This window comes from Phaethon aethereus (genome assembly GCF_964289735.1).
Source record: "Phaethon aethereus genome assembly, chromosome: 7".
Classification (NCBI taxonomy): Eukaryota; Metazoa; Chordata; class Aves; order Phaethontiformes; family Phaethontidae; genus Phaethon; species Phaethon aethereus.
The window spans coordinates 4,400,163-4,420,536 of record NC_138583.1 but is presented as its reverse complement, the minus strand read 5'-3'; the positions used below and the strand labels follow the sequence as shown (position 1 = coordinate 4,420,536).

The 20,374-nt window shown below is 43.9% G+C and overlaps 1 protein-coding gene across 3 annotated transcripts in view; it reads right to left on the bottom strand.

The window, feature by feature from the left end:
* The window catches only part of MICU1 (mitochondrial calcium uptake 1), a gene marked incomplete at its 3' end in the record, with an annotated part of 94,768 nt that overhangs the window by 26,338 nt on the left and 48,056 nt on the right, over positions 1-20,374 (bottom strand). For all 3 annotated transcript variants that reach the window (XM_082001907.1, XM_082001906.1, XM_082001908.1), the window contains 2 exons: positions 12,511-12,593; positions 7,377-7,574 (listed from right to left, as the gene is read on the bottom strand). In XM_082001907.1, the coding sequence (XP_081858033.1) occupies positions 7,377-7,574; positions 12,511-12,593 (281 nt within the window). The remainder of the gene's footprint in view (positions 1-7,376; positions 7,575-12,510; positions 12,594-20,374) is intronic.

Here is a 20,374-nt window from a genome sequence, read left to right as displayed (position 1 = left end):
CGGAGCAGACCCCAGTTACAGCCGAGACAATTTAAGACGTGGGTGCCCGAGTGCTCCTACTCGATTTCAATCCAACAGGTATATTGAAGACGACCACACAGCACACCCGTTAGCACCCCCAGGATGCCTCACCAAGCATTTCACAGCTGACATGCAGATGCTCGACGTGCTCTTATGAGCCTGAGCCCCCCTAAACCAGCCCACAGCTGATACCTGACCTTCCTCACATCTTTCAGAGTGAGGCACTGGAAGGGTTCGGTTTTTCTGGCACGGACAATTTTCCCACGTGCTTTTGCAGCCTGTACTGGGGAGGAACTGGTTAGGAACAGTGATTATGGCCTCTTCCGACAGAAGCACGAAGCACAGCTTTCAGTACCTCACCCGTGACCATGAACCACCCACCTACCAGCACTCTCCCTTGTTAATGAAAAAAGGGACTTAAATTCACCCTGTCTTGTACTTAAACTAAACTTTCCCTGGTGCTCATTTAAGCCTTTCATTACCTGCTCTGCCATTACTGATTGATGAAAATTACTTGCCTCAGTCTTCCTTATAGTGACTCCTCATGTTTACTGAGACAGTTATATCTCCCTCCTGTCTTTCCTTTAAGCTGCATATGCCACAGCCTCCTAACTTATTTCTATTGTCCAGATGGTTTTTTTTCCCCCATACTAACATCCCACTCGGAATTCCTACCAAGTCTTTGTGCGACACTGGACAAAAACTGAATGCCAGCTTCTCCCCAAACCCTGAGACCGTACGGTCAACTTGAAAGCTTCACGTGACCCTTTCCGTTCACACGCCAAGACAAAAGCAGGCTGCCAAAAGCTTTGAATGCCACCAAAAACATGATGAGCCGTCCAAATCATTTCAACTGCCTGCCTAGAAATTCCCAGCTTACATAGGTATACGCTGGGCTGTGACTCCTTAATTACAGAGTTCCATGACATGAAACTATTCAAGGTGGTCAGATGATCCCATTTTTAACTGGAGATTTCACAAAATTCTGTCATCCACAACACCTTCATGGCTATCCATCACAAAGTCATGGTCATCAGCCTTATTTCTATTCCCTAAAACTTCTAACACATTGAACACAGAAGAAGGAGTATATAGACCTGTGGATAAAGCCTGATAACTCCTCTCTCCTTGGCACTGAACCTATCACGGCTTTTTCCATCCCTGACTCTAGTAAGGGCTTCGGGGGGGGAGGGGGGTGTGGTGTGTGGAAAACCTCAATGTCAAGTTCCTCTTCCCTTCCAGAGCTGCTGTTTAACAGTTAATGCCTATCAACATACCTTGAAGCTAGAGTCAGGGGATGACAACAGTGACACAGACCCAGAGAGTGTGCTCTCAGACTCAGAGAGACAGGTATGATGTCCAAGACATCCCCTCCACTGATCCCTTCATTCCCAATCTGCCTCTGCCAGCTGGGATTGACCAAGAGAAAGAGGTTCAGGCTGAACTTGGTACGTAATAGCACAAAGGGACAACTGGGCAGCAGAGGATCACTGCAGGTCTCTGCTTGGTAAACAGATCTAATCCTCCACCATCTCCCATGTCTAGCTTCAGAGCATCCATCCTGCAGCTGCTCAGGGAGCCCGTAAGCGCACGTTTGGCATCTTGTCTTAGCAGAGAAGCAGCTCCTAGGCAATGCACCAGAACACAAACATAAAAGCCAAGCCGCTTCGGGTTTTTCTCTGGTTGCCTAAAAAGCGGCTGCCTTTTAATTGTATTTTCAGCTTATTAATATTCCTCTCCCTGCTCTAATTCTATGCTTTACCTGTTCCCTCTCACAGCAGCCATTGTTTGCCCTTCACCACCCCCAGGGCTTGAACTGTCTCCCTCCCACTGCTCACGACACAGCTTCAATGCTCACGCTCCCGGGGCAGGAGCTCTCGAGCCGTGTGGGTACACGTTACTGAGCTTGGGTCCTCCCAACGCCACATCCCCACCTTCCCACTCAATCGCTCATCCTCTGGGATAAACAGCGGACCCACGAGGCACACTTTAGGCTTCCTGTATTTAACGATCAGCCCGTCCTCCCCTCCTTCCCCACGGCACACTGAATGGTTTCAAACCACATCTTTTAACACCTCCTACCGCAGCTTCACTGGTGCATCCAGGTGACTCAAACCATTCTTTAATACATTTGCGCATCAGAGATGCCACAGCGACAGACACCTCGTGTACACGCTGCAGCCAGGTCAGGAAATCACTAACGAAGAACTTAAGCAATTTTTCTACCTGCCATTAATTGCTCCATTAAAGAGACAACTTCACAAGTGCTGGCTTGGCTTTTCATACATAATGACTATGTGAAAGAAGAGAAAGCACATAGGGGGCTGAAGGAGAAGATATAGGTGTAGAGGATGTAGAACTAGATGTAGAACTGACAAAACTATGCAAGTATTGAAAATCCATTACAGAATGCAGAGGAGAAGGAATTCGTAAGAAAAAAGGGAAAACGTTACATCCCCCATCGTTGTTCCCACAGTGGCCAGATCGGCAGGTAAAGTACAGCTTTGTGAGACAACACAGCTAACCATGACAGAGACTGCCATAAGGATGACTTAAAGTAAACATGTTTTGTATAAGTTCTATAGCAGATTGACCTCCAAAAAGTCCTAGTTTTGGGTCCTTCCTTACACAGCTTAGCCCATCTGACACTGCCAGACTTCATTTTTCAGGCCAGTCAAAACAATTTATTTAAGTTAATCTTTGCTTTCCCCTAAATCACTGCAGCATATACAAGATACACGACTCATTACTACAAAATTTGTTACCTATGTTGACAAATCACTGAAAAATCAGTCTGCAAGTCCATATAAAAACAAGGCAGAAGCCAGAAAAATCTTGAGTAAGCTGGTAACAACACAGTAGTTTTTAATACCTGGTACAGGATTACTCAGATACCAACTACGCCAGCACTGGGACTCAGAACAGAAAGGCACTTACAAACTCAAGTTATTATGCTAAAAACAGATTGCAAAGCATTCAAAATGCCTTCTGAAACCAGAATATTTGTTGAAACAGGGTTCAGGTCCAAAAAGATCTAGAACTTTCTTCACAAAAACCAAACAGCAATTTTATCAGCACTGGTCATGAAAACAGGAGTTTCCAGGTTAAGGAAGTTACTCCCACATCACCTGTCACAGAACAGATGCACAAAATAAGTCATTTTCTGGATGGCAGCAATGACATGTGGTACCTTTGCCATATTCTCACAGAATCTCATTTTAGTTCACTTTGCTCCAGCGCTTGGAAGAACTTTTGCTTGGGAGGGACCGCTATTGGGGCATCCTTGATCCTTCGGTAAACGATCTGCAAGGATCCCTATGTTTAAACATAAGGATACACGTCTGCACGAGGATCTGACTCTTCAACCTATCTGGCAAGCTCCTCCACGGGAAGCTGCATCCCACTGCCTTGAAGCATAGACCCCAGATCACCCCAGACTGAGACGTGGGGTTCCTCAAAGCTGTGCAGCACAACCTTGCCTCTCCAGCTGTGGAGACAGCCCCACACCTACAAGGCATAGGGCTGGATTAGTACCTGCTTCACCAATTCAGCTGAGAACAAATGCTCTCCGTGAGTAACTGTCAGGGAAACAATGTGCTATAGAAATCTCACTGCCAAAAAAATGAAAAAAAAATTTTTTACTGAGGTCTTACACCATAGGCACATATCCCACTGCTGGCAGAAAGAGACCCATGGAAATAAAAGATGACTAAATGTGGAGATTAAATCACTGCTATTAGAAGGTTTTGGGTTGCCTTTCAGGGGTGATGCAGATGTGGAGAACAAAGGGCTAACACATCTTTTCTACATGCACTTAGAAAATGATAGAAAAATTTAGGCTGGAAGAGACCCACAGGCTGGCTGGGACTCCTCCTGGTCCACCAAGGACACGGGAATATCTAGGACAGACACTAATAAGCAGAAATAGCATAAATGATGATGTCAAGTCCTACTCATCTTCCTAACTCAGAGTAAGGAAAAAAAAAAAGCATCATTTGAGCCCAATACTGCCTGTCCTAACAGGACACATTATAGCTGCAGAGCCTGTCCAGACAAACTTGTCACCATTTGTTACACTAAGCGACGGGAAAGGAAGTCTTTCCACAGGCACTAATGCAAGGCAGTGTGAATGAGGTAAGAAAACGTGAGGACTTTGCCGGGAGCCTGCCCCATTCCGTGGGTTGGTTCCTGTGGCTCAGCCTTACCTAAGCCGGGCCACCTTGCAATGCAACAAGGAGGCCATAGCTTCTTCAAAGTAGCCAAACCACAACAAGTTGTAATAAGCCGTTAAAAGTTTCTCCCCTCCCACTGGCTGTGGTTACTTTTCTCATCCTTCCCTTACCACAACTGAGCTGATTGCCAAGTTTGCATAAAATGATGGAAAAATGTACTTTCATCAAAAAAGTAAGCAGAAGGGAAGAAGAAAACACCAGGCTACGGTTACTTAAACACGCTGTCAGCACTTCAGCCATAAGGAACATTGAAACGTTCAGGCCTTTGTCTGATCTAATTCCTCTGAGAAAGTTTCTGCTTGATCTTAACAAGAAATATGCATGAATAATTTGGTAAGAAAAGAAATGAACCAAAATCAGTAAGAGGAAAGTGGGTTCAGATAGTCAGAAACAGTTGTTCCACCTTCACAGTCAACAGAGGAAACCGGCTCTCAAGTGTATTAACTACAGATATGCCTGGATCCTGAGCCACAGGGAAAACGGCTTTAAAGAAAGGTTTTAAAGTAGATTTCTTTTGGGAGAGAGAAAGCAAGCATCCCAGTTGGAGAACAGAGGCACCGTGTCAATCAAGGGCTGTACCAGTCCCAAGAGATATTCTTCAGACCTGCTCACGGTGCATTTCCCCAAAGTCTTTTCTGCAGTTCAGACATCAAACATGAACGAAAACTGGTTTTCAAATTAACATCCCAGCTTCAGAACCACATACTAATTCTTCTAAGCCAGCAAAGGATGAGTAGCTGGTACAAGAGTACAGCGGAGGCCCTGGCATATCTGCCACCAGCTCTTTTCTGCTCCTTCTTGTCCACCAGTAAGACCAGCCATGCCAAGAGAAGGATCCAGAGATGATCTGCATGGGCAGTCAAGCACGAGGCTGATGAAGGATCACGACATAAAATATAAAACAAGGGAAGCTGTTAAAAATCAGCTACGCGAGTTACCTGATGCTCTGTAGTACAGTATTCCCTAGCGCCACTTCTCACGCTCTTCTGCTTTGCATGGGTCAAGGAAAATACTTGAGGGATGTCCCTTCTCTGAATTACCATGTTTTTTAAATAGCATTAGAGCACTCCTTGGAAAAGGAGCAATAAAAACCCACTAGACACTTGTGTCAAAAGCCACTTAACCATGAACACACACATCAAATGTGAAGAGAAGGTGGGAGATCATGTCAAAAGAGATAAAAGCAGAAGAGGAGAGAGGCCATGTTGCATAATGCTGAGGACAGAAATAGGCCTGTATTGCCTAAATCGATGAGAACTATGGACAGAAAAATCAGGTGCTCTAGTATCAAGAACTCAGGAAAAGATTAAGCTGGGCAGAACAGAACCACTACCTTTGCATAGGTCAATTTTTCCGTTAAAACAAGTATCAAAAATGCTAAGCACAGCATCCTACTGTGCTCAAGGGTGCTGCCAGGAATTCATTAATGATGTGTTTATGATCGTCATTAACTTACCAAGACATAAATATCTTGCACTGTCCCCAATTAATAAATAACTTGTTGGAAAGGCAACTAACATTCACCAAAAAAATGTACAATTGACTGAAATCACTAAAAACTAAATTAAAATTAAACTGTTGCAGGAGGAGAAGAAAAAAAAACATACCATGAAACTGGAAAAAAACCCACTGCTTCTTAATGAGATAAGTGGGGACTCATGGAGGGAGCACAGCACTCCAGAACAGGGTCAAGAATAACACTTCAGTGCCTCCTTGCTGGCCATCCCTGGAGCAAACGTGGCAGTGGGAAACCAGAGCAGGACAGCAAATGAGGATAGAATAATCGCTATTTCTCTTTCTGTTGCATTCAAGTTTCAGGTTATTTTTCTTAACCTTAAAAAGTATTGCACTCATTTTCAATTTGTAGAGGCACTGGGGAATCACACTTTCCAGTTCATGAAGAACTTTTCCTTCAACCAACCTATTCCTCCTGCAAATGCAGAGCCACACCACCTGCTTTAATGACCAGTTAAATGAAATCAGTGAACCAGACAATTACCATCACAAAAAAAAAAAATTAGTCCTTGGGTCAGTTTCTTCCTTAGAGTCATAAAAGTCCAAATAAAAAAAGAGAATAAACTCAAGTTAAGTTTGCAGTGACTTAATAAAATGCTGTTCCTTAGCTGGATGACATAACCTGAGCACGCAGACATTTGTACACGTGACAGTGAACTCCGAATACTGTCATCTTAAACAGGTTATGGTTGTGGGGGGATCCTCTTGTGCACAAAATCCTCATTTCTGATGCAAATAAAAGCCTGGCTTTGCTCAAGCCAGGTCAAACCCTTGAGTTTGCCCCGGAGAAGGGCACCATTTTGAGTCAGCTCCACTTGGGAGCTCAGACACAGGCCCAGGAGTCCCCCATTGCTATTCTTGTACTCGCTTTAGTCAAAAGAATGAAATTTTGAAGCTTGATGCTTAAATTCCAGCTGTGTGGCTAGGAGAAGGGAGATTGGGAGCTGCTGTTAACTCCTGGTAATGCCAAGGAAAAAGGAGACCTTCAATTCGATTGAAGGGTAAAGGTCTCAGAATACATGGACATTTCTTATAATGCACCAAGGAGTGACTAATGGAGGCCACGTAACAGAGACCACCTGTTTAGCAGGATTCACACAAGGCTTGAACACTTAGCCAAAAGATTCAGAACAGCGAAGCAAACAAGAAGGTGGGGACAAAAGCAGAGATGAAGAGTTTTGGGATAGTCATGAATCCTGGTCCTTCAGGCCGCAGCTTACTCATTAGGAATGAGACAAATCTTCCTTGGGAAGGTAGCAATAGACTGCTCACAACCTTTTTTGTCTTTTTCTAAAGCGTCTCATAACCATCTCCACTGGCAGTGCCAAAGCATGGCAAGCACCACGTGGAGGGACACGCACCTTGGACCTGACGGCTGCTGCTACAACTCCACAAGAGCAGCACAAGACATGTTCCTGGGGAGTGCCATGGGCCCCGAAATGCTCATGAGAAATTCAACAACAGGTTTGATCTGCAAGCACTACGAGCCACAGCTGCAATAATTCCCTGCAAACCCCTCCCATGCTCTTGCTCTTCCTCCAGAAACCATGTCATGCAGCACAGTCCAGGCTGGACTGCCCTCTCCCCATACCCAAAAATAACCCAAACCTCGAGCTTCAGAATATCGTGCTGCAGTTTGCGCTGGAAGTCGAGGAAGTGGGAGATGGTCAGCTTCCCCTTCAGATCTGCCCCAAAGAAGTATGTTGTCAGCGCAGAGTTGAAGCCAGTTTTCAAGGTGTTCCCTGTTGTAGACCGGTCTCTGTGGCGCATGCCCATGCTCGTTTGGGAGCGAATGATGCTCTGGACCTAAAAATAAAGAGGAACATCAGCTACAAAAACACCACTGGGACTTGGGCTAACCAAGTATCAGTACGAAGAACTCCAGGCTCAGCTGTGTCATCTTTTATTTGTTTAACCCTTCCTGAAATAATTCTTGAAGGACATGACAGTCCAAAAATTTGGCTTAAGTTAGGCTCTGTTTTTTCCAGTCCTCTTAAAAGAAAGAAGAATATAAAATGCTTAAAATGAGTTTCAAGAAACAATTCACCCGGTTTGTGGATGAGCATTTTAGTGCTGGTCCTCCACCTGGTCAGCAGAGAGCAACTTGTTTCCAGCAAAGTTGCAGGAGGAGAGAAAGCGGAGGCAACCGCAGGGAACAAAAAAGCCTGCACACGTTTTGGAGCTTCCACTCCTGCTTTACCGCTCACCCTTGTCGGTTCACACCAACCCCAGTTACCTCACATGGCGTTTCCTTTTCCCTTGTGCACAAAACCAGGGGTTTTCTACCCAAAGGGACCTCCTCCTTGTTGCCTGCCGCTCTCTGCCATGACTGGCAGCTCCTCCGTCCCCGGGGCTGCGTGGCAAAGCTGAGCTGCAGGCAGGGGCTGACCCACCCAGAGCAAAGGGCTCTCCAAAAGTCCCGCAGGCTGCATCAGCCCAAATACAACCCCAACGACAGCGCCGGCAGAACAACAAGTAATGCAGAAGTATCTGAGTCACCAGCAGACTGGGATATTTGCACAAAGACAGCCAAGCATGAAAGCACACATTATAACAGGAATATTTCAATGTTTTTAACAAACCACACAGGGCAACAGCGGCCGCCTCCTCCCCGGAGGTCTCAGTAGCGCCCTGTACCTTCTTGAAGGCACCACTCAACTCGAGTGGATGCTACGGGACAGGGCAAGGATGTGCAGGACAACTTCCCTACCCGCTACGATATGGCCAGGGTTATTCTCTGCATAATAGCCAATCTCTTCCAACAAGGCAGAGGCTTCATACTAAGGACAAGTGTGAAAAAGGAGGGGGAAAAAAAAAGCTACCTGACATGCTACTGGGCACTCAGCCTTGACAGCACAGGCTTCCCGAAGCTCCAGCAAACACCACTGCTTCACCTTCAGCCTCTTCCTCCTGCCAACAAAAGTTGGGAGGAAGAAAAACAGCTGCCAAGAGCTCCAGCTGTCAAAAGGACACCAGAACCTCGTTATTGTGGTATATGGCACGTTCAGTTTTTTCCTAACAAGAGAGCGAGCACTGGAACAACCCCAAAGGGGATGCTCTGGAGGAAAATGCTGCGTGTCGCTGCCAGGCTCACCTCACTTGAAATGCTGCTTCTGAACCACAGGCTACTGGCTATTCTTCCACTACAAAGAAAACCAAGTCAAGTCAGAGGAAAAAAGATAAAGAAATAAGGTTTTGGTTTGGTTTTTTTGAAATAGGCACTGTGATGTGAGGAAGGATTTGTGCACTGTAAATAGCAACTCCTTATTTTGCTTTGTGCTCCAATTTAACTGCGAGCTCTTGCATGCGCATTTTGGAGACAAATATTTATAAACTGGCTGAAGCAATGCAGTTTATGACCAGCTTGGAAAACTGCCTCTGTTTCTGCAGAAGCGAGTGTTTACCACCCCGCAGGCTGTTTGATAGAGCATCTTTTCCCGGGTGTTATTTATAAGGCATTCTACACCCTTCTTCTCTCCTCATCTATAACAAGTATCAGACAGTTTGAAAATCCATCTGTGGTCACTGGAGCCAAAATTATCTGGCTGGTCCCTATTTTGGGTAATTCTTCTAATACACAGAAAGGCAGGCGACCACTGCAAGAAGTTGTCCTCCAGCCCAGCTAGTGCTGTCCTCCCCCACAGCTCATCGATCATACAAAGATGGGAAGCACAGAGATGCTTCACTGTCTTTTGTAGGTATTTCAGCCTAAGTGTTTGTGATCTGTTTCATTTTTTGCATCAGACAAGAGAGGGGAAAAAAAGAAGAAAAAAAAATCAATGAAAATAGTTAATGGTTTGAAGAGAAATCAGAAGTAACACTGCTTGAGAGTTTACTACTTTGCATCTGACTTTTTAATTAAAAATAGAAGAGTAAACTAACCATTTACATGCTGAAGGATGAAAAGCTGAAGATGATACTGATGGAGGCACCAAACTATTTAGCGCTATGCACTAACCAGATGCATCAACTGGAAAAAACACCTGAGGCTCTTCAGCGAGGCCTGAAGAAATTCAGTATGGTTTTTATTAGGTAGTTAAAGCCTCCAACTTACTTGCATATTAGTTAAATTGCCACAAGTAATTTTCTTCCTTGATGAATACTCTTAAGGTTTGTCAGACATGAATGAGAAGAGACCTGCTGTTGTTGGCTGTCTCCAACGACGGCATGTGAAAAAGGAGTAAGAAATTCATTTCCACGTGCGCACAGCCAGCAGGGATGGTACAATGCTTCTGCGATGACCCTTTCCTTTCCCTTCTTTTTCTTCCCATTCTCCCCAAAACAGAGTTGCTCTTCTAAACTGATGTCACCTCTAGTAGCATACTCCCCTAGAAGGGCCAGTTCCAGCTGCCCCTGCCAGGTCAGATGTTTATGGTATAGACCTGCAAACTCTGCCGTCCTTCACGGTCTCACTGAAGCATTTCCATAAGGAGTGAAAAAGAGTATTTATCATATAAATTATTCTGCGTGTTATATTTTATATATACGTGTATAATGTTATATATGTGCCTCCCGCTAAAGCTATGCCTTTGCTTTAATTCTGTCTGCAAAATGCAGCAAATCAATTATAGTGATATCTGCATAGACATTGTCAGCTGCTTCTCACTTTCCAAAACAGCTCCTTCATCTTCTGACTCGAAAAATCTGGAAGATCAGCCTTCACCAAAATACTCTGATGCTAACCAGGAATTTTATTCCTTTATATAGAGGCAGTGACGCATGTAACAAGCTTAACAAAAATATGTCCCTCTTCCTAAGGATTTTTATATGGCTTAATGCACATATAACTTCCCTTTGCCTAGCGGATGATTTGAAATAATTGAATTCAATTTCGTACTTTCATCTTCATAGTGCTTCCAAAACATCCATCCTCAAGAAACTTTCTTATTTTACATGTCTAATAAAAAAGCCAAACATGACACGCGTGCTAGTACCTCGGCGTCACTGCATTTTTAGTAGGCGGTTAACCATTCTCCACTTCTTAAAAATTCATTTATCTCCATAATTGACTTCACTCTAAACACCTTTTGAATCGTTAAATATTGTGAGATAGCTGCAGTGGAACGCTACATTCATGCACTATGCAAACAGAAGAAAAAGCGGTATTTTTCACTTGGGAAAACAGGTACCTAACTCAGAATTTTTCATAGACAAACAGCACAATAACCTGGACACATCGGTGGGTGTATTCAAATTTGCACCCGAAGAAAATTGAATAAACTCCTGGGTTTACTTTACAAACTGTCACATGAAGGGATACCATAATGGAGATAAATATTACTCCCATTCTCCTAATAGTCCAAAATTTGCATCTAAAAGCATACAGTTAACCAGATATATTACACAGCTCGGGAGCAAACTCCTAATAATGACATCATACCCACAGGTAATAATTTAAAGAGGATGGCAGTAAGAGATCAGAAGGGGGGAATTAATTTAACAGACCTGCTTTGCCACTGGTTCTTTCCATTTATAGCAAGTGCCCCAAGCATGACCTCTTACAGACTCTTCTGAGTAAGAATTTGTAACTGGATTATTCAGAGCTGCTTTGCTCTCGGATATCAGTACACAGGTTTTCGCCATCTCCGAACACTTATGTCACACAGAATCACAGAATCATTAAGGTTGGAAAAGACCTTTAAGTTCACCAAGTCCAACCATCAACCCAACACCACCATGCCCACTAAACCATGTCTCGAAGTGCCACGTCCACACGTTTTTTTGAACGCTTCCAGCGATGGTGACTCCAAAGGGCAGGTTACTTTTTTGACCAGAGTCTCACTTCCTTTGCTGAGAAGCAGCAGCTTCCACTTGCCCATTAAACATAGAGCCCCAAGGGACGTGGGGTCACAGAAGGTGTTTCCAGGGGCCATTGGGTAGATGAGTGATGTATCTCCTCTACCTTGTTCTTTGCAACAGAGGTGGTGACTCCTCATCTAGCCGGCCGGTTCCCTTTTTCGCCAACGCATTTACTTTTCCTTTGATGAGTAGCACACACATGGAGCTTTGCTAATATACAGCAGTTTCAGGATGTTTCTGAGTTAGCCAAGCCTTAAGGCTGTTTTCTGCGTAGGCAAGAAAGCCATACCCTTCTGTCTGGGGAGGTCAGATCTCTTCCCCACTGACGGCTCGAGCCTTCAGTCTATTCTCACTCTAATACAATCACAAAGCGTAGCTTGTAGGAGGACCTCACCAGTATCAGCAGGCTAAGCTCATTAAAGAGCCTGCATCAAACTCCCCGCTGATGAAACCTTGTAAGAAGTAGGGGAAAGAAACTAATGAAAATGCACTCTCAACAAACACGTTTTTAGATTACATTGAAATAAATGGCTAAATTCTTTGAAGCAGACTTGCCCTGGTTGTTCTCGGAGAGAAACAAAATGAAGGAATGCAATAAAAGCTGTGGAAGACAGCAGGGTCACAATCCTATGACACCAGTGCACAGTGAAAAATATTCTTTATCTACTTTGGAGGTGACATCTTGTAAAGACACCCTGGTGACTAAGTCACAGGAAATCGGAGCTTATACTAACAGCTGTCCTGGTTGAATGAAAAATTATGTCTTTAAATACACAGTAAAAAAAAAAAAGCAGGCACTGAGGCCACACAGCAGAGAATAGAAGGAAGAGACATAAACCAGCAGTAACCACAAATATAAATCACACTAACATCGTAGAGGAGCGATGCACTTTTAGGACTAGGATGCCATAGCATTATGAACTGAACCTGTCATTCAACTTGCCTGCTCAAACTCTTCCATGTCCACCTCGCCGTCACCATTCAGGTCAAACATCTTAAAGGCGATTTCGAAATTCCTCTGGGGAGCTACATAAAAAAAAACAACACACGATAAGAAACAAAGACCAGTTAACAAAGATACAAAAGCTCAATAACAAAAGGCAGAAATTCGGAATGACCTTATCCAAAAGAAATTTTGCATAATTTTTGCAATTTTAAAAAGAAAATGCAGCTCTCGGGAGTTACGAGCTTCATGGTGCTCCTTTTACCAAAGGTCTCAACAAGGAGGTTGGGAGGAGATGTTTCTTGAACAAAATTTATTCCATTTACAGATGGAAAAAGCACAAAAGCAAGACACCATCTGATATTTCTAATGAAAATAAACAGAAAATGACCCTGTACCAAGAGCTCCAGCCGGCTCCCCAGACTGTAATAACAATTTAGCCAGAGGAATTTCCTCCGGCGCTGCAGAGCACTCTCCGTACTTTGTGAAGCAGCCGGTGGGTGAGGAACAGACCTACCCAGAATTGGGTAATTCTCTTCCAGACTCAGCTCTTGTCTCACTGTGCAAATTTAAACAAATCATTACCAACCCTGTCTCAGTCCACTTATGACACTGAGATAACACACAAGCAGGAGCTCGCCAGCTGAGACACACCCCGCAACAGCACGGTACCTTATTTTTCATTGCATTTAGTCTGTGTTGTCATGTTTTATTTAGCCAGAACTCTGCAAAGCATTGCTTCACAGACACCCATCACAGCAAAACCACACTCTTTCCCCTGCATCGCACTAAAGAATTTCAGCACTTTCCCATTTTGGGCTCTGTAATCCATCACCATTTAAAGTTACAACATAGTGCCACAATTTTGTTTTCCAAATTAAGGTAATACATGACGAGTTTATCTTGCTCCGTTCCTTTCAAATACATAACACCTACAGGAATTTTGGTGCTTGCTGGGATTTCTAGGGAATTCTCTAGGCTGTAACTAATACTTAGACTGTCATCTTAAACGATCAATTAAAACTCAGCCCTGTTTTTTGTTCTGAAGATGGCTCTTCGCCACCTAAATCTGGCAGCAGAATGTGGATCACTGGTGAGGTTCATCCCCCTTTAACCTTATCTGTGGCAAGAAACTTCTAATATATCTCTGGATGCTCAAAAAGTACTGGCTTTCTGCAACCAGGGTTCTGCGCTAAGGCATCTCCCAGGTAGGGGTGGGAGGGGGAGCACAAAGAGGAATCACTCAGACAAAAAGAAATTAATATGGAATTAACTGAACTGGGTTTGTACATTAGTTACAGCTTCAATTTAGGAGCAGGAGACTTTAACATCGTGTTTTCCCCTTGCTCTAATAAACAGTAGCACTTTATCACTGAAAGATTCAAACATGTTAATGAGATTACTTTTATACATCTGTTTAAGGCACAAAGTGATGGGAAACGATATTAAACTCGACAGCAGCAACGGCCTGTTACTAGCCACTTGATATATACAGCACATACAGTCCCGCCGTTACCATCTCTGGATTTCCAGTTTCCTCATGCCAGTTAGCTGGGCTTTCCATTCCAAACACCACGTGCAGAAGCGACGTCTCCTATAACCACGGCCATCGCCAGCAGCGCGTGGTGGGTTATTTCTGCCCCGCAGCAGAAGCGATGCCTCCACCCAGCTCCTCTGTCCTGCCTGCTGGGATGGGGAGACCTTCGCTCTCCCATCCCTCGTTATTTCAGTGTTAGCCGAGATGTACTCAGGTGGACCAGTCGGCCCCAACACCAACTTCGTAATCTCTTTAACCGTGTAATTTAATTAAAGGGATTTATAGAAAAAGCCTCCTCTGTATCCATCCATCATTTCCAGTGATTAATTCCCCATTTCCCTGAGAGCAACAATATTAAGCTCCTTCCAAGTACCCTCCTAACATTTGAAGAACACATCTAATTTTATTCACTTTAATTGCACGTACCTCACAAAAGCCTGGACACAATTTCTCCTTATTAGCCCCCAAAATCTAGCACACGAGTTGTTTCCTCTAGAAGGAAACAGGGGACTATACAAAGCTCTAACCTAGTTACAAGATGCTAGAAAAAGAGCAGTTTACACATCTCGCCTTTCTTCCTCCATTTTCCCTGCCAGGGTACAATGATGTATATTCTGAGATTGGAAAATTTGTCCCCCCGTGTTAAAAATTGGTGTTTGCATGTTGGAAGGTGTGTGTGTGTGTCCTTTTCTTTAGGGAAAAATATAATACCATGTCCCATTCATGCAGACACAGGGTGAAACAGAAAAGCAAGGTACTTAACCCTCACAACGGTTGTTTCCTTCCTTTCCCTTCTCTAAATACACATTTTCAAGAGCAGTTTATCAAAGCCTCAGAGGAGAACATCACTTGCAAAATTGAAATGAACAACTCAGCCTACAAAATCTGCAGGGTCAGTATTTTCTAAGGACAGGGAAGGAAAGTGTCTTTAAATTGGCAAATTTAATTACTTCATTTCTTTAGCTAATAAGCGACACAGTCCGCTGCTTCCTCTGATCTGCATATCTAACTCCAATTACTTGTAACGACTCTTAAATCCAACAAACATGAATCCGAGCCAGGGAAACCAGAGGGCACCAAAGACAATTAGCTCATCCCGCTCCTGCTCAGGAAGAAATGTTCATTAAGATGTATGTCCCTGATTTCCGGGCAGCCTGAATTTATCAGTCCCAAGCGAGATGATTTCTGCCTCTCCTCTTGGGCGTGATGTTTCAGACCCGGATTTATTGGGGAAGAATCATTCTGACGGCAGCTAAGCCCCCCTTGCCCACCCTGCCCCACTACTCGCGGTTACATCAGCCTGTACAAACTCCATCTCCCCTCTTCCTCGTGTACTTATGTCTTTCAGAAACTTGCAGACCATAAAAGCCGCAGATACTGGTTTACCTAGCTAAACTTCACCTCTCCCCCTTTCATTCTGCCCCCCCAATTTTACCATTTGTGACTTCAGCTTCTCGAAATTTCCCCACTGCCTCCTTCATTAAGATGCCTCAAATGAACACAATATTCCTTCTGCAATGGTTATCAAAACCACTTAAAGGACTGTTTGCTTTCCATACGGCGCAATGCCTGTTTTCACAAGGGAAAACCACTTCTGGATTTCCCCAAGTGCCGAGCTGCACTTCCAGCTCGCTCCGATTTTGCGAGCTATCTCCTCGCCATCCTTTTTGACATTATTCAGAATCAAGATTTTTCACTGCAACTAATTTCTCTTGGGAAACAAGTCAGGAACCGGTCAGAGCAACCGCCATTTCTTTTGTAGCTTTATTTCTAGTCTTTAGATGTTCAGGAGGATACAACAAGTTCCTAATGATTCCTCCAAATCCTACACACAAAAGAAAACATGGTACTGGAGCCCACGCCGATTCAAATTCTTAAGCTACCCACGCCCTGCTTTGAGATATATACAAATATATTTAGAAAGATGAGGTTGAAATGATTCTGTAGATCTATAGCTCCACCAGCTCTACACACCAAGTTGCCTTTTCAACTAACCTGGGAGTTAGTGCATACAACAATTAACATTTTTCTTGACTCATCTGTTCAAATGAAATATCTGGGAACAGAAAGACAATAGCAAAACCAAAAGCCAGACACAGTACTGTTACGAAGACGAGCAACTTTCACCAGACAAATAAAATGACAGGGAGCAGCACTGGCCACACTGAAAAACCCACCTGATCCATCAATATAAAGCCCCAGGGAACCTCTGAGGCATTAGATGGTTTGATTAGGCATCTTTAAGCCAATTATGTCATGTTTAACTATTTTTAATTATTCAATTGACCAATTTGCAGGACTCAGTTCTTCATTGCCATTTACTCTCACCAGAAGCAAAGCATTCTGAAAGACAATAAGTGCTCACTGATGAGAAGGGCCACATTTTTACTATTTTTGCACTCATTTGGTCTTCTCTTTCCCCCAAACTCAATGCTCCACACTTGGAGATACCTCCCAATAAGTCCCCTCTGACTCCTGCTGCAGCTCATGCAACTCATTGCTCCAGTCTCAAAAATTAAGCGTCCATACAGCATCCACCTCAAGCGGAGGTACCACATTTAAGGAAAATTATTCTGAACATGCTTTTGGAAAAAAAATAAACATTGCTCCCTTCAGATGTGGTTGAAAATTTCTTTGTCTGAATTTAAACACAAAGCAGCTCAGGACATCAATATCCATCCTGAAGCCTAGTAACTCCCCAAGCAACTCCAGTGTGGGACAGAAGACCAAGAATTCAGCTGAGGACATCTTAATGACTTAATGACTGACTTTAAGAAAAATTCATTAAGGAATTAAATACCCTATGATGGCTTCTTCCCCATCTATCTCAAAATTAAGAAAAAAATATTCACTAAGACTATAGTACACTGAAGCTGAAAAAAGGTATCTTCGTAATCAATCCAAAATTAACAGAGTCCTCCGAAGGTAGAGGCAGATTTTTGTCTCTAAAGAGATGGCTCAAAGCTTTGCAGCTTTAATATTCTTTCTTTCCCTTTTCACAGGAAAAAAGATTATCTTATTCCTCCAGGCAAAGATTAATCAAGATTTTTTTTTTTACCCCCTTAAGTTACATGAATCAGCATAGTCATTCTGTCTGACTCTGCACAGAGGTATTTCAGCCAAGAAATTTTTCTGTACGCGTTTGAACTGGAACATTTCCGTCTGAAGGAAAGAATTGGGGTCATAGATGACCTCACCGTTACAAGACCCCAGCCAGCAACCCAGCAGTGGCATCTAGTTCATTGTAAGCAACTGCACCGGTAATAGGGAAGAACTGGATGATGCACTGTCACATAACACATCTCCAAATGCTGTAATATTGTTTTTGAGAACAGAGTTACAGCCTTATAGGGAAGCAACTATCCATAGACTATAGAAGGCTGAGCCCCAGCTGCAATAAATATGGGGAAAACCACCACCATTACAACGTTCTAACATTGCACGTATTTTCCTTCCAAAGGATTCCACTATTTCAGAAAAGCAGTCCAAATCCCACCGATTTCTTTTTTTAATTTAATATTAATCAACCCAGAAATGTAAATAACAGGCAGCTAAAATAACCTAGAGTCCACAGGATGTAGACTGAGCCACAATATCATCGGTTCTAAAGGTAAAGTATCTTTAAATAGCTAAGGGTTATCACAAGGAAGAATCAGAATAACCTCTGAAATAATACAATTGTATCATTTTAAAACCTGAGTATGCAAACCCCACTAAAATAGACTGCTTTAAAGCTTCAGTCTGTAACACCCAGAAAATCGAGTTTTCATTGTGTTTTCAAGTTCCAGTTAGAATCTGAAATATAATGTTGCTTTCACAAGTGGAAAACGGGTATTTCAAAACAGAAATACCCTATTTCTATTACTGGCACGTCTCGGGTAGGTGTTATTTCCCAACAGCACGAGCTGGATCACTTTGGCTGGACCATCACGCCTGGCTCACCGGTGCAGCTCCACACATCGGAAAGGGGGTAGGAATTGGCTGATAAAGAACCTGCCATCATGCAAAGTAAAAAGACCACCACTACTAATAGTAACAAAAGCCCTAAACAACCTAGACCAAGCGAAATGAAGTTTTTGTTAGTTCCTCACTCTGAATCCATGCTGGTGGTTCACATGCCTGAACCCAGGCACATGGAGTCAAGCCCTACTTGAGCACCAAGGTCCAAGGTTACTGAGCTGCACATGCCCACACTGCCACCAGAGGCAGTGAGAGGTGCCCAACAGAAAGCAAAGAAGGGGTTAACAGTACAGGTGACAGGTAAAATCCCAAATAAACTGTCTTCTTGTACAGAAAAGCATGGATCAGACACATGCATAAGGATCAGCTACAGGACCTGGCACATGAATGGATGCTCCGATCCATCCTTTGGAAAGCTGTACCATGACAGTGTGCTACCTCCAGATACAGAAATTCATGCCAAGCATGCAGTACGCTTTCCCTCGGAGTGATATCCGAGATAATGCCATTTTTAATCTTTCTACTATTTGATCAATTAAAAAAAAATTAAAGAAAAAATATCATTGCTGGTTTTAACATCAATGACAACCGTACGCCTCAGTTTCAGATATATGAGAGAATGTGACAGCGCCTCAGCTGGAGTACAAGGCTTAGCTTTCAACAACTTCATCAGTTACCACATGACTCACAAAACACTGCTGGAATTCAAGATTCCTTCTTAAATGACTCTCTGAAATAAGGACCTGGAAACAAGCTGTGGAAATGGCAGCTCCAGACGAAGGCCATTAGAAGCTGTGTTCTCCAGGGAACCCCTGGAGAAAGAGGACACCCCAAACATCGGCAGGTTCTGGGATATTGCTATGAGCAACAACAAAATTACTGTAGTCCCTAATTCTATAGAAATAATCACGATTACGTGTTCTAGAACTTCTCAGTTAGGCTAACAAGTGCTGCATGCAGAGAAGTCCTTCCCCACTGCCAATCTACTGTCGTAGATTGTACTAACGTTGGTGGACATCCATCAGCCCATCACACCATGCCAATTCAAGGGATGAAGAGATGAACAGAGAATGGCCATGTGAAGACTGCAGGTGGAGAGGCTGGTAGAGCATCCCATGCCCTAATGTCAGTTTTCTAACCAGAGAGGTCAAGTTCTGCTTGGGAAGATCCCTAAACCACCAATTATGAGAAATCCGTCCAGCTTCTGTCTTTCAGCATGGCTACCAGCCCACAGCAGAAGTGGGATGCTGAGCCAGAGAGCCCTTGGTCTGACATGAAGCAACCAGGCTTACGTTCGGAAGTTGAGACATCCCTCTGTTGCTGCTCAGGTACATCTTGGAAGTCCCACGCAGCAGCAACTGGGCTGGCAGAAATGTACTGAAGACATCCCTCCACCATATAGTGTGGGCAAGGTGGACCCATGTATATGCACATACGTAAACCGACGGTCTTGAAAGTTTAAAGATAAAATTAACACGAACAGGGCCACAAACAAAAATATTCCTATAAACTCAAAGCCACCTTATACCTCCTTTTCTTGTAGGAACGAGCCCTATGGCATTTAGTGCTGCTTTGCAGGATTAAACCACCACTGGTAAGATAACAGATCTCACTTGTGACAGGGAAGGAGGCTGAAAACATTCATGGCAGCCAGCAATATATATTCAAAACTGCCGCACTGCAAACAGACCCCGGAGATCACGTCAGCTGCGCGCAGCAGCGCAGGAGAGGATGCCGTGCCACCTCCACCTCAGGGACCCGCACAGCGCTCGAAAATAATTTCCGGAGCTGGATGGTTTGGGATTTATTTCCTACGCAGGGGCGGGGAAAAAAATAAAGACAAAAAAAGCTGAATCTATCTAGACGAGAGGCCTCTTGCAGGCCAGTACCCATAGGGGATGGCAGCACGCCAAGCTCTAGAAAGAACCTGCAGGAGATGGGAGAAGGAGCTGCAGGTCTGGTACGAGAGCCCTGGCGAGAGGGTAATTACTTTGGCTTGAGCCAATGCTATTTAACCCTCCTTCCAGGAGGAGTAAATCCAGACACAGCGACAGTCCAATTACGGAAACAACCCTCAGTACCTGTTAATCAAGTAGGTATTAGTGCGCCTGGACAACCGACCACATTTGCTCTGAAATTGCAGCCGCTGATGATGGAAAAGCTCTTTCTCTCCTTCCTCCACCTCTTCTGTAAGTCCAAAAGCAAAAACCTCTTTGTTTTCCTCTGACATCTGAAGGACCCAGGGGAAATCCAATCAGCATTTTGCTTATCCTGTATTTTGCTCATCTTTCCACCTCTGCCCCAAAACACGGGGAGCGGCTGAAGCGACAGAAACTGTGGGGTATCCTCAAGGTCACTCAGCTCCCA